General features: G+C 48.1%; 3 protein-coding genes and 1 non-coding gene across 4 annotated transcripts; 3 read left to right on the top strand and 1 right to left on the bottom strand.

Annotated features, from left to right (window-relative positions):
* Positions 1-387, top strand: H4C9 (H4 clustered histone 9). Its single transcript, XM_008248469.4, has one exon. The coding sequence runs from the start codon at positions 25-27 to the stop codon at positions 334-336; it is 312 nt and encodes a 103-aa protein (XP_008246691.1). The 5' UTR covers positions 1-24; the 3' UTR covers positions 337-387.
* A 4580-nt stretch (positions 388-4967) lies between these two features.
* On the bottom strand, positions 4968-5445 carry LOC100344442 (histone H2B type 1-H). The gene has a single exon (XM_002721612.5). It carries the CDS (start codon positions 5395-5397, stop codon positions 5017-5019), a length of 381 nt encoding a protein of 126 aa, XP_002721658.1. The 5' UTR covers positions 5398-5445; the 3' UTR covers positions 4968-5016.
* Positions 5446-5692: 247 nt separating this feature from the next.
* On the top strand, positions 5693-6143 carry LOC100344695 (histone H2A type 1-H). Its single transcript, XM_002721613.5, has one exon. It carries the CDS (start codon positions 5707-5709, stop codon positions 6091-6093), a length of 387 nt encoding a protein of 128 aa, XP_002721659.1. The 5' UTR covers positions 5693-5706; the 3' UTR covers positions 6094-6143.
* A 3108-nt stretch (positions 6144-9251) lies between these two features.
* TRNAT-AGU (transfer RNA threonine (anticodon AGU)) lies at positions 9252-9325 on the top strand. Its single transcript has one exon. It is a non-coding gene; the product is annotated as a tRNA-Thr (tRNA).
* Positions 9326-13863: the final 4538 nt, after the last annotated feature.

Below are 13863 nucleotides of genomic sequence, written 5' to 3'. Positions count from 1 at the left end.
ACTCGCTCCTCGGCCTCTGCGGACATGTCCGGGCGCGGCAAGGGCGGGAAGGGCCTGGGCAAGGGCGGCGCCAAGCGCCACCGCAAGGTGCTGCGCGACAACATCCAGGGCATCACCAAGCCCGCCATCCGCCGCCTGGCCCGGCGCGGCGGCGTCAAGCGCATCTCGGGGCTCATCTACGAGGAGACCCGCGGCGTGCTCAAGGTCTTCCTCGAGAACGTCATCCGCGACGCCGTCACCTACACGGAGCACGCCAAGCGCAAGACGGTCACGGCCATGGACGTGGTCTACGCGCTCAAGCGCCAGGGCCGCACGCTCTACGGCTTCGGCGGCTGAGCTGCCCCGCGGCCCCAGACCCCACCAAAGGCCCTTCTCAGGGCCCCCACGGCCTCGGCTAAGGAGCTCGCGCTGGTCCGGGACGGGTGGCCGCGGTGTCCGGGAGGGAGGTGGGCGGCGCTGGTCTCGCGCTGCAGGGGGGGGTGGGCGCAGGCTCCCGAGTTCCTGTCGTAGTCTCGGTCCCGGCTGAAGCGTGCCGGGCCCAGAGAGCTTTGGGAACGCAGGTCCGCCCTCCACTTTGGGAAGGTTCTGGCCCAGCTCCTGCAACGGTCTGGGAAAGTGGCAGAGGCGACCCAGACACTTCGCCCTGCGCCCTTGTAGAGTTTCGGTTGTCACTGGGCTGGGCCTCGGCGACTGGTCATTCGGGACGTGGAAAGCGATGTCTAAGACTATTGAAAAATCCCAGTAGCCAAGGTCGGACTCGTGCACTGAAATGCAGGCGTGAGGTTCCTTCGGGAAGCTGCGGGTTTAGCAGCGTTTACTCCTCCCGCCCAGGTGACGACCCCGAGTTCGGTGTCTTCCCGTGACTTAGGCGTACACGCTCACATGCTTCGTCCAGATAGCCGCTTTCCACGTTTTAGAAGCGTTAAAAATGACATCACTGTCTACACTTGGCTTCTGAATAAATGCGTATTGAAGTGTGATGTTCTAGCCTTTTCTCCTTTAAAGTCACGTGGGCCATCCTCTACTGCTTTCCCAGGCCCCGCAGGGAGCGGGGTCAGAAGTGGAGCCGACGGGACGCGAACCGGCGGCCCAGGCAGAGCCTTAACCTCCTTTGTCGCAACACTGCCCCCTAAGAAACGTTGAAGCGTCAGCGCCTAATTTGTCTGTTGGGGGAGTCAAATCGCTTTATTTTTCTGCCGTTTCGGAGGGCACCGCAATGGGCTGTGTACAGGTTTTCCCTCCGCAGGAATTACAATGATTGGTGGTGGGGTGGTGCATATTCAACACGAGTAGAAACGCGGTTTGCTCTCCAGTCTTCTCACTTGACACTCCCAGACTCCGCAGTAGCGTTGCAGAGTTCTTGTTACTCCGAGTCTTCAACATTTGCTCACATTAGACTACATTTTTTGCCAAACTACCTCAAGTGTATTAAGTTGCACCTCTGATTACAATGGAGTTGCTTACTTTTTACTAAGATTTTGGGAATTTTCTGCTCTCCGGGGAATGGCCTATATTCATATTACTTCCTCCTTTTTAAAAATTGGGGTTTTTAGGCTTTGTGAGTATTCTATATATTTTGGCTTTTAACCCCTTTATTAGCATGTGACAAACTTAATTTTCAAATTTTACTGATATACTTGCATTATAAAAAGCTGATTTTAATGTTTTGTATTTTTAGTTTTGAATACAGCCTTTTAATATAGGAGTTATGTGTTCTTAACTCCTCCCCCCAATTTGCATGAATCTATTCGATTGTACATTTAACAAAACTGCCACTAAAGTTGCATTTAACTTTGATGTACTGTAAGTGTAAAATACATGCCAAATTTTCAAAACTTAAAGCAAGCTAATACATTTTGTATTGATCATATACTGAAATAATACCTTGGGATCAAAACAGTTAAAATTCATTTCACCTCTTTCAATCTTTTTGTAATGTCGTCACTAGAAAGATAACAATTACAGAGGTGATTTGCAGGGCATCTTAGATCAACAAATGCTTTACACTTTCAGAACAAAATGTACTAATTCAGAACCAAAAAGATCTAGTCCAGAGAAAAAAAATAAGTGTTAGGAAAGTGGCCCAGTTCTATCTATGGCGCGATCTACACCCTGACACCATCCTGGGCTCTAGCCAAGCTGCCATTGCTGGAAACCAGGTGGCCACACGGCCCAACCACCAGTGTCAAGCTCCACTCCCATCCTAATGGGATTCGAGGCTCCTGCTTCCCTGCCCGCCCTCCGGCAAAGTTTTAAAAGATCCGTGCTCCTGAACACGTGGCTCTCTTGTCTCTCCTCTCGGCTCTCTTGGCTCCTCTCGTCTGCTCTCCTCTCCTCCTCTCTGTCTCTCTGCTCTCTCTTCTCTCCTCACTAGCTGCTCTCCTCTGTCTCTCTCTCTCATCCTTCGTCCCTCCCCTCCAGCCTGCTGGGTTTCCCCCAATAAACCCTTTCCCTTACTCCAGTGTTTGGTGTGTTTTGTTTTGTGTGTTTTGGGTATCAGAAATACATAACAATGAGAGAAGAAGAGCAAATTTATTTTCACCACTTACATCCCTGAAGAGATGAAATCCCCCAAACCCTACTCCTACTTCAGGTGTTATCAAAATGAGAGCACTTTCACAGACCTGTGAAACCTAGTCCTTTGTATTAAGCCCTCAAGAGTAAATACTATATGTTTCCCAGCTCTTTTGAGGAACAAAGCAATATCCTGTTTTAGGCCCTTCGATCTTTTTATTTCAACTTTTAGAAGCAAAGACAAAATAGAGACCATAATGTGTGTGCTAAATCTTTAACCACAGTTGAAGTCCACCATTAAAATCCTCCAAGCTTCAATCCCAGAGCTCCTTGGAGTTTCAGACTTGGGGGTTGGGGGAGGAATCTGAAGCATGATTCTACCAAGTTCCATTCGGGAGGCTACAACTGCTAGACTGAATTGTTGTGGTTCAGTCACACATCAATGAATTCCTTGTTAAAGTTCTTTCAGTTATTGTTAAAGTTATTGCAGCAGGTTAACTTGCTGCTCAGGACACCCACATCCCATATCAGAGTGCCCAGTTCAAGTCCCAGCTCCTCTGTTTCCTGTTCATCTGCCGCCTTCAAGGATGCAAATTATGCTCAATTACTTGGATCCCTGCTACTCACATGTGCGACTGATTGAGTTCCAGGCTCCTGCATCAGATGACTGCCCCTACCTGTTCACATTAGTTTGACTTACTTTTGAACAAAAATAAAGCTATTACTTAAAAAGTATATTGCTAATTTAATTAATGTCTGCTAAAATAACTTTAACAAGGAATTTATTGATGTGTGACTGAACAGCCTTGGCTGTTGTGGGCATTTAGGGAATGAACCAGCAGATTTAAGATCTCTCTCAGTCTTGCTGCCTTTCAGATAAAATGAAATTTAAAAAATTCTTTAAAATAATAGATACAGCTAAAGAGGAAATAAATGACAAAGATTTGTGGTATAAGGGGGGAAACAAAGGCATACTGGAATCTTGCTCTGCCTCTAATAATTTGCAGACTATTAAAGCTCCATGCATCAGATCTGCTATTTGTATCCTTGTCTTATAGGTTATTTCTCTGAAAGGCAGTTAGGACAGAATTGATGACAGCAGCACATCTTTAATGGCTCGAGAAAAAAATCAAACTAGGTGTACCTGAAGGTGGAATTCATTGTCACCGTGATCTCTTTTAGGCAAACTACCAAAGTCTTGTGTGGGAGGACAATATAACACTTACAGGAAAAAATACACTAATTCTAAGTGACACAGATTTCATTTCCCTTAAAACTTCCCATTCTCCGTGAAATGTAGTCAGTGCCTCCATAATGAGCCAATCTTCGGCAGTCATCTATTTGGGGTTGGCTGAGTCCTACAAATTTTGCTATCCAGGAAAACTCAGCCAGGGCAGATAGGTGGTCAGGCCGTAAAGGACACACAGTTGCACCATCCCCTCTCCTCACTTCCAGTTTGGTCTCGCTCACGTTGCCTATGTCCTTGCAGTCTTCACAAAGTAAGTATTAAGATTTCCTCCCCTTTTTGTACTGTAGCTCCCACATCTCAACAAGCAACAGGCATATATACAGATCAGTGGTTGACAGACTAACAGACCGTGCTGACAATGACTTGCTGACATACTTCTTTGACTAGTACAGTAATCCTTAAGTGACTGGTAGGATAGGACTTGGATGAGCAGTGAACATGTTCTCCATGTGCAAAACGTCCCGATTCAACTCTGCCATCTCGACACACGCAAGAGACCCTGAGGTCTAGAGCAGTGCCTGGCAAAATAACATTAAAAAACCATAAAAACTGCAGGACACAAGCTTGCATTTGCACACCCTCGTAGTTCAGCTGCCGAACCAGAGCAGATCGTGTTCATGTAAAACCGACCAAATTCAGCGGGGTTAGGCCAGCGCCTCGTCCCACGCTGACCAGCGAGGGGCCCCGCTTACTAGGGGCTCGTTCACGCAGCCTGGACCCCGCGACCACAGGACGCCCAACCAGGGCTGCGCGTGCGGGCAGCTACGGCCCTGCAGCGCTAAGAAAACCACTCTGCTTGGACCCCACAAGCCCCCAGCCCCCAGCCCTCGACGCCGCGCGGGCTGCGGGGGGACGGGGGTGGGGGGAGCGAGAGCCGAGTCGCACCGGCTCCAGCGGGGCCACACTGCCCTGTCCTCACCGTGCACTGCGGAGCCAGAGCGAGGCCTGAACGCTAGAGGCAGACGGGACTTAGCCGGCAACTGCAGCAGAAAGGGAGATAAAAACCCGAATTAAAGTGCTAGGTCGGCAGGAGGCGACACAGCATCCCGACGCCACCCCGTTCCTAGACCTACGCTGCAGACGAGAACGCTCCCGTCTACCTTAACCACGCAGCCCCGGCTTCCTGCGCCCCTCACAGCCGCCGACCCGCCCCCCGCGGCCACCCTAGACCGGAACAGGTTCGCAGCTCCCACTGACACCGTGGGTGGCTCTGAAAAGAGCCTTTGGGTCCGCCACGAGTCGATGACGAGCGTCTACTTGGAGCTGGTGTACTTGGTGACGGCCTTGGTGCCCTCGGACACGGCGTGCTTGGCCAGCTCGCCGGGCAGCAGCAGGCGCACGGCCGTCTGGATCTCGCGCGACGTGATGGTCGAGCGCTTGTTGTAGTGCGCCAGGCGCGACGCCTCGCCGGCGATGCGCTCGAAGATGTCGTTGACGAACGAGTTCATGATGCCCATGGCCTTGGACGAGATGCCGGTGTCGGGGTGCACCTGCTTGAGCACCTTGTACACGTAGACCGAGTAGCTCTCCTTGCGGCTGCGCTTGCGCTTCTTGCCGTCCTTCTTCTGCGCCTTGGTCACCGCCTTCTTGGAGCCCTTCTTCGGGGCCGGCGCCGACTTGGCCGGGTCAGGCATGTTGCAGCGAGACCGAGCAACGCTGTCAGCGACCCAAACCCGCCCCACCGTCGGCTTTCTATAGAACGCTGTATGCAGATGAGGTGAAAAGTTCTCGCTGTCTGATTGGCCTTTAATCTTGATACGTCAGCGGTTAGATCTGTCTAATCAGAATGTGTGAATTACAAACTAGCACTCCCTATTGGTTAAGGTGAGACTACAAATTTCAACCAATGGCACGTCTCCTTTTTCGCGCCAAGTGCTGGCTATAAGAACTGCCAACTGCGTCTTTCGCCTTATTTCACTTGTGAGGCGCTTGACGAGACGGCCATGTCTGGACGCGGCAAGCAGGGCGGCAAGGCGCGCGCCAAGGCCAAGACGCGCTCGTCGCGCGCCGGGCTGCAGTTCCCCGTGGGCCGCGTGCACCGGCTGCTGCGCAAGGGCAACTACGCCGAGCGCGTGGGCGCCGGCGCGCCCGTGTACCTGGCGGCCGTGCTCGAGTACCTGACGGCCGAGATCCTGGAGCTGGCGGGCAACGCGGCGCGCGACAACAAGAAGACGCGCATCATCCCGCGCCACCTGCAGCTGGCCATCCGCAACGACGAGGAGCTCAACAAGCTGCTGGGCAAGGTCACCATCGCGCAGGGCGGCGTGCTGCCCAACATCCAGGCCGTGCTGCTGCCCAAGAAGACCGAGAGCCACCACAAGGCCAAGTGAGGCGCGAGGCGGGGGCTCCAGGAACAACACAACGGCTCTTTTCAGAGCCACCCACCACGTCGCGGAGGAAGCTGGCGCACGTCTCGTGGTTTCGGTTTCTGGTGACTTTGTGTGTCTCCTGCCCAGGGAAGGGGCAGAGGTCGGGTCCTAGAGGGTCAGCAAGTTGGGACAGGCAAACCCGGCGAGTGGGTCCTGGCTGCACGCTCGCAGCAGCCCCTGAGCTGGGATGGGGTCGCGGGGGGAACAGGTTCGCAGGTGGCGATGTTTTAGTTGTAGCGTTATTTCTTAGGCCTTCTATGTGGCAGGAGGTTTAATTAGCTAAAAGCAGAAATGCTAAGCACGTGGGTAGCTACTTAGTCTCTTGACAAGTGTGCCTTACGCCAGCAGGACCCAACTCCATGCATCCTAGAACGTGTCTCGGAGCGCTTGCTCGTGGGAGTCACTTCTAGGTGGGGAGAACCTGTCGGCGATTTAGCAATGCAGAAAATACGGAGGACGTGGGCTGGCGCGCGGTGGGGGCTGCTGTGTTTTTAAGTGAACAGGACACAGGTGGCTGTTAGGGGGCGGGAGTGTCCCAGTTAAAGGGAATTAAAAGCGCAAAGGCCTCGCCACATTGTGTTGGTGTTTTGTGGGAGCAGCCAGGGGGCAGAAGAGGCTGAAGAGAGGAGTTTCCACAGAAGAGGGCTTTCTGGGGTGAGAAGCAACATGGACAAGCAAAAAGCAGTGAGCCTCCAGATAGATGTGCTAGCGCTGGCCTAAGATGGGGAAGTGGTAGAACCCAAGTCACTTCGTTAAAAAGATACACCATGTGACTCCACAAATGAAAACTTGGAGATTATGGCTTATAGTGTACTGATTTACTACCCCCAGCCTTTGTCACGAAAGCCCTGTTGAATAAAGGCGGCAGACCCCACAAGAAAAATTATGCTCTAGTGACACACCCCAGGTTCTCTGATGTTACCATGAAGTTTGAGGAGTGAGGAGTTTATTAGATCAAGCGCTAAGGAAGCAGGCAGAGGGAATGTCGGTAAGAGGAAAGAGTTTAATTTCAAGAAGCTGCCATCCCGGGGAAAGAGAGTTCTCAGTCCAAAATGTGCCCTTTGCCCAACAGGCCAGCAAGAGAGGTTTGAAAGGATGAGTAGCTTCAGGGAAAGTTTAGAAATAAAACAAGGAGTCCATTTAATTGCTAATTATGCAGATATTCGGGTTTTGTTCTGGTGTGGTGTGGGTCCTTCCTTTTTCTTTTTTTTTTAAACTAGGAGGAGACTGGCAGGTGGAGGTTTCTTTGTTAGTTGGGGCAAAAGTTGCCATCCCAAATCATCTCCCTCTGTAGGCCCCTGAAATTCTTATGCAGCCTTTAGGCACAGGTAATTCACTGTATCCGTAGCTGGTTGTTGTTATATATATATAAATATGAAAGAAGGGAAAGGAGAGGAAGGTGCCTTTATTGTGGTCACTTCTGTAGGTTGCCATGACAACTGTGAATTGTCCATTGTTACTATGCTGATGCACTGGATTGAGAATACACTGATGCTGAGGTCCAGTGTTCCTTAATGCTGACGCCATTTTGATTCCAACTGATTTGCGTGAGCCATGTTCTTGCTTAGCCTGCTTCCTGGCTGGGGCCTGGCACACTATCTCAGAGTACATCAGATGACATTAAAATGGCTTCCAAGTGTATAAACAGATGCTCCAAATCTCTACCAAATGTAAATACAACTTTTAAAAAATGAGATTGGCTACCCTATGCATATGATTCCACAGTCTGAGGCTGGATGATGTTAGCTGCTGACAGGGATAAAGGAATATGTAGTGTGTGTGGGAGTGTGGACTGAAGAATAAACTGGGGCTCATTAGCTGGTTCCTGACCAGTATCTCAGGGAAGCCACCACACAGGGACAAAGGCCCCTGGTTGAGGAGGCCAGGCCATTGGAGTGGTGGGACAATGGAGGCCCCTTTTGGTCTGTCACTGGTAGAGAAGGTAGGAGACACATGGCAAATTAAAAATTTGCTTTTTAAAATATCCCTACGGAACATACATTTTATAATGAAGAAATTGCTGTTTTTGCAAGGTGTCTGGCGTGTAACAAATCTTCCCAGGCAGACAAATCAATTAATTCACAGGCTTTTATTGGGGTTCCGCTCCTGGGTGAGGTTTCCCGGTCCCAACAGAGCAACAGAGTGGGGACCCCGGGAAGTCACACGTCAGAGATTGGGAGGGCTCCTTTTATAGATTCAGGGCGTGGGGGTTAAAGGTTGAGGCAGGTCTGATCCTCATTGGTTGACCTTTAGTCACCCGCGGGGACCTTGACAAGGACTTTTCTTCCCCGGAAGTGTAGGCCTTCCCTCCTTGTGGCTCCCAAAGCTACCAGTTTTGTTCACCATTCTCTCTCCACTATCTAGAAAAGAACATGAAACGTGCTTGTTAGGAAGAGTTGCAGATTGGCGCCTCCTCACACGGGACAACATAAATGTTAGGAAAAGAGGTGCAGAATAGAGAGGAGGCAGTGTACAAATTTACAGCCAGACCAAATTTATTCAGAGAAAATAAATTTGCAGAGGTAGGTGACCAACTGCCCGCATTTACATTGAAGGAACTCGTGGCAGAAGGCCCAGGCCCGCAGGGACCCAGTCTTTTTTTTATATTTTAGGAGGACTGGGGCTGGGGGTGGGGTAGGGGGCAGCAGGTGGAGGGGAATTCCAGCAACTGGTCTTTCAGGTGGCCATGGGGGGATGGGGTGTGAAGGCAATAGAGTGTGAGACCCAGTGAGATTCAAGGGCAAGAAATACATTCCAATGTTTATCTTCTGAGCAATGAGCTAGAATGGCTGAGGCTTATGTCTTTGTTCCATCAATAGTAAGTCAACGTTTGTGAACAAAATGAAATAACGGAAAAATAAATTTAAAATATGCTGCAATATCCAATATTTTCCCCTAGAGGGAGATAGTCACCATGAAACAAATTTTACTCATTTCCACTGAAATCAAATTAAAACCCTTCACTAAAGAAAATATTTTGTCCATGTTCCAGTTTCTGCTTTTGTAAGACTTCAGCAACACGAATGTGTTTTCCTCCTCACAAAACCAAAATCGTGGGAAAATGTTACATTTCATTTAAAAGTTAGAAATACAATATAACTGAATGTAGGCTCAAGAGGGGCCCTGTGGCTTAGCTGGTCAAAGCACCTGTCTAGTAAACAGGAGATCCTGGGTTCGAATCCCAGCGGGGCCTACTGTGTTCAGTTTTCTATTTTCGGTAGTGTTGCCATCACACATGTGGGAGAGTCCCTGGCCCAGTGATTGCACCACAAGGATTAGGATGAAAGGAAAATTGAATGTAGCTGGTTTGGTAAGCATGGGCTGTCTGAGATAGCGCAGTCTGTGATGGAGGGTAACTCTGCCTTAGAAATTCTGTCTCCAGTCTCACCCTGTGCTAGCCGGTGTTTTCAGGTAAGTGATGGGTTTTGTTTTTTGGTATCAGAGAATGAATAAACTACGCCACTTAAGAATAACAAAGAGAGCAGTGGTGCAATTCAGGCTTTCCTCCATTTTGGTTTTGTACAACCCTGAGAGCTGTCATATTTATGCATCACTAGAGCCCACTGATTGGAGGGGGAAAACCACAAATGGATGGTCACCTCCAGAAGCGTGGGCATCACCGTGACTCAGTGAGGCACCACCTCGCACCAGCTCCCTGCAGCCCGAGCACACACAGCAGGGCCTGAGCTTTCTCTGCAGAGATTTCTCAGGTCGCGTGCTTGGAGTTCCACACTCACCTCTGCTCACTTTGCCAAGTGTTGGCATACACCCGCAGTCCGTCTTGCATTGCGCAGGAGACCTGACTTCGCCTTGTGTTCGCAGCAGTTCCCTGCAGACAAGATGAGCACAGGCCTCGTGACACTCGACCTCTGCTGCGATCTGATCCAGTGAAGGCTGGAAATACCTGGAGATTTATCAGGCAGGCATTAAAAGTGTTCTTCCTGCCCTAGACTAAGCAAAAACCCAAACTGGGCCAAACAGTCTCTCAGGTATGTGCTAATGAAGACACACAGGTCAAGTGCCAAACTCTGACTCCCTGACACCTGTCAGCTCCTCCGATCTCAGCCTGCAGCCAAAGGCAAGCTCACTGCATCATTAACATCTTCCAGAGGCCTCACAGCCTGGGTGAAGAATGAGGACAGAAGAGGGAAGTAGATTAACAGGAGGAAGATGAGACAATATATGGCAAATCACTTACAGTTTCACAAATAACAGATTCAGAGAAGGTGTTTTTATAGAACAGTGAGTATTCGTAAAAAGAATGGTTGAAACACACTCAAGGAAGCAAGCAGAAAAAAGGCATCAAGCCAGAGGGAAAACATTGGAAAATAGGATATTTGACAGCTTGGATTTTAAGGATACATAAATCAGATCTTGAACTATGATTTTTTAAATGAATTTAAAAAATGTTTTTGCACCTGGAACAGGCAGCACATTCTTCAAACACAGTAATTCATCTCAAGCACTTCCTCTTCCTCGTTTTAATTCTCTGATGGACCAGCATTCAAAGGACCCTTGAATCCAAATGCTGTTGCTCCAACCTTTGAAAGCACCGACAAATTCATGCTTTGAAGATTTAAAGTCCACAAATACTTGGTGCTGTGGTTTGAATGTCCCCACCAAAATACAGTTGTTGAAATTTAATCCCTACTGTGAGAGATAAAGAGGGCGGGAACTTAATCTATGATATTTGAGATAGGTTCAGTGAGGTCGCATGGGACACTGACCAGGGGATCTGCAGCTTTAAAAGAACAGAAGGGAGGCCTGAGCTAGCACACTGTGCGAATGGTAGAGGCAGGCAGATAGAGTAAAATCTATTAGATTTGTGAGCTGGAAAACTATGCCCCCTGTATGATCTCATGCCTCTACCTGATCCCACCTGTATGCCCACCTGCCAATCACTACATAACCAGTCCCCCTTTGGGAGTAAATAAAAGGCCTGGAACAAGGTGGGCCCTTCCCTTGTTGCCCCTACTCTCTGCTTTCCTGCCTGCATGCTTGCTCCACATGGCTCACTCCTGGCCTGCTCTCTGCTTGGTATAGACCCACTTAGCTTCTAGACCTCTCTTTCTCCCCTAAATAAAGCCCTCACTTTCCTGCGCATTTCTCTCATGGAATGAAATCCTTAAAAACGTTCCATGTTGTCTGATCTATTGAGCCAGTATTCAGAATTCTTTGAGGAAGTGGCGAGAACCCACAGGATTATTAATATTGGAAATTATTAATAAGCAGTCTGATATCACGTGATGCCCTGCTCTGCCTGGTCCCCATCACATAGGCCACCCAGTCTCGAGTGTCCCCTCTTCAGAACCATGAGCAAATATAGCAACAGAAAATGGATTAAGCGACCTGAAATGTTTATTCCATTAACAAATAATCCCAATACAAATCTTTCAGATGCTTAATAACTCCTTTGAAGACAACAGTGCTGCACATGGAGCATGTTAATATCTTATTAATGGAATGAAATGAGCTCTGCTCTTGTGGACTTCTAACGAAAAGTGTCGAATTGTTCCAAAATGTGAAAGGGCGTAATGAAAGTCAAAACTTGGAAATGAATTTTATGTCTTGGTTTTTTGAATACCTGAGTTTCAAAAGCTGTGAAATGGGCTAAGTCTAGGGAAAATTTGCTCAATTTTGATAAACTTGTTTCCTTCACTTATTGTTTGTTGCCTTCACACACAATATGAAAAGTTTCTGTATTTGTGTTTTGTCCATGTAATCTGCTTAGCAAACATTTTGTGTTTTAGCAGAACACTGTTTATACTAACTTTATTGTATCTTCAATTATTTAAGGAAACAAAAGTTTCTGACTTAGGAATAAGCTGAAATTCTTTACAATCATATCACCTATGTTTATTGTTAAATTTTTTATTCTCACTTTGAAATAAGCAGCCAAGTATTTTCTCTACCATCCATGATCTGATCCCTATCCTATGTCCCAATGTCCTTGTAATTTTCTTTTTTGCCTTCCCCAAACCAAATACTAACTGTAAAATAAAAGTTTCAGAAAAATGTTGGCACCTAAAACTATCTTTGAGATTTCCATAAAGGACCACCCCAGAAAATCATAAAAATTTGTTGCTTCTCCTTGGGGAGGGGGGAAGTTCTAGAAAGAATCAAGTTTAATTGTTATGTTACTGTCAAACAATGCTCAAAGTAGTAAGAGATACGTAGGAGGAGGAGAAGGGGGAGGAGGTGAAATGCACAGTCTGCCCTAGGTTCTGTTTGTGTAGCTACACTGTTGATGCAGATATTTCAGGAATGACACACTGAGAGGGAATTCCCTGGAGGCAGCGCTGCTCTCAACGTTCATGACCCATCATGACGCATCGGAGTCCTAGTGTTGCTTGTCTGACATCAGACACCACCATGAGCAGATAATCACTCATAATTATGTTCTTTTTAATGTTAACTTGGTCACAACTTCAGTGGTTCACAATTGAAGATTTATATCACATGCTTATGGAGGTTGTTTTTTAAAGATTTATTTATTTTGTAAGTCAGAGTTGGAGAGAGATTGATCTTCCATCTGCTGGTTCAGTCTCCAGGTGGCTGGAATGGCCATTACTGGGCCAAGCCAGGCCAAAACCAGGAGCCAGGAGCTTCTTCCAGGTCTAACACATGGGTGGCTGGGCCTGGGTAGTTGGGCCATCTTCCGCTGCCTTCCCAGGCCATTAGCAGGGAGCTGGATCAGAAGCAGAGCAGCTGAGACAGGAACTGGCACCCATATGGGATGCCAGCACTGTAGGTGGCAGCACAGTGCCAGCCCCTGGAGTTTTATTAATATACAAATGAGTAGGCCTACTCCAGACTTATCAAATCTCTATACTCGATGTTCATCTACTTTTACAAATTAAATGTAACGTTCACTGTCCTCTTTGACAGCATGGTTCTTTACCACGTTCACAAGTATTTTGCCCAAAACTTATTTGGGTCAGCTGTGTTGCTTTGCACACCACAGGTAAACAAGATTCCTTATTAAATGTCATTCTTGTGAAGTCTCATCAAATCTACTTTTCAAAACATGTAATAAACTCCAGCCATCTAAAATATTTGTCACTGACATTGAGTTATTTTGTTTTGCTTTGGTGCTTCTCTGCTTACAATCAGCTACAGGCCGGAGTCCACACAGCAAGTGTGTCTCAAAGCATGGTGGAGAAAGACTATGCTGGGCACCTTTGGGAATAAGCTTCTCGCGACATCACTCAAATGAGAAGACCATTCTGCTGAGTCAGCATTTCCAGGAAGCGCATGGGCACAGGAGACACTGGACCAACAAGACCTTCCATGTCCACAGAAGCCGGGAGGACACTAACAGGCTTACACGCAGATGAGGAGAGTGACAAAATGAGAACACAAACTTAGAGCATGAACTTCTTAACTCCTTCAGAAGCGAAGAGCTGCACCCCACGACAGCCCCCCATGCATCTGTGGGAGACCCTTGCGCTGATTCTACAGGCATACTGATACAAAGCTAACGCTTATTTGGTCCACAGTCTAGGGACTAGTCCAGCGTTATAAACACTGCAGACTGGCCTAAGCCCTGAGAAGGCCTATTGAAGGCCTCAGACTCCCTGTGTCCAAGCAGGACCGGAACGCGGCACATTCGAGATACCATGAGCAAGAACTAATTACATCGTATTGAGTAAACTCATGAGAGATGGTGGCTTTCTGCTTTAGAGACTTTCTTTTCTGGAATGTTGTTCATACTGTTTGTTCAATTTTCTG

Source organism: Oryctolagus cuniculus, chromosome 5 (assembly GCF_964237555.1).
Source record: "Oryctolagus cuniculus chromosome 5, mOryCun1.1, whole genome shotgun sequence".
In the NCBI taxonomy this organism is placed as follows: Eukaryota; Metazoa; Chordata; class Mammalia; order Lagomorpha; family Leporidae; genus Oryctolagus; species Oryctolagus cuniculus.
This window is presented reverse-complemented; position numbering and strand designations above follow the sequence as displayed.

Excerpts from the sequence above, each read along its gene's own strand:
- LOC100344695 (XM_002721613.5), top strand. The coding sequence starts at position 5,707 with ATGTCTGGACGCGGCAAGCAGGGCGGCAAGGCGCGCGCCAAGGCCAAG.
- H4C9 (XM_008248469.4), top strand. The coding sequence starts at position 25 with ATGTCCGGGCGCGGCAAGGGCGGGAAGGGCCTGGGCAAGGGCGGCGCC.
- LOC100344442 (XM_002721612.5), bottom strand. The coding sequence starts at position 5,397 with ATGCCTGACCCGGCCAAGTCGGCGCCGGCCCCGAAGAAGGGCTCCAAG.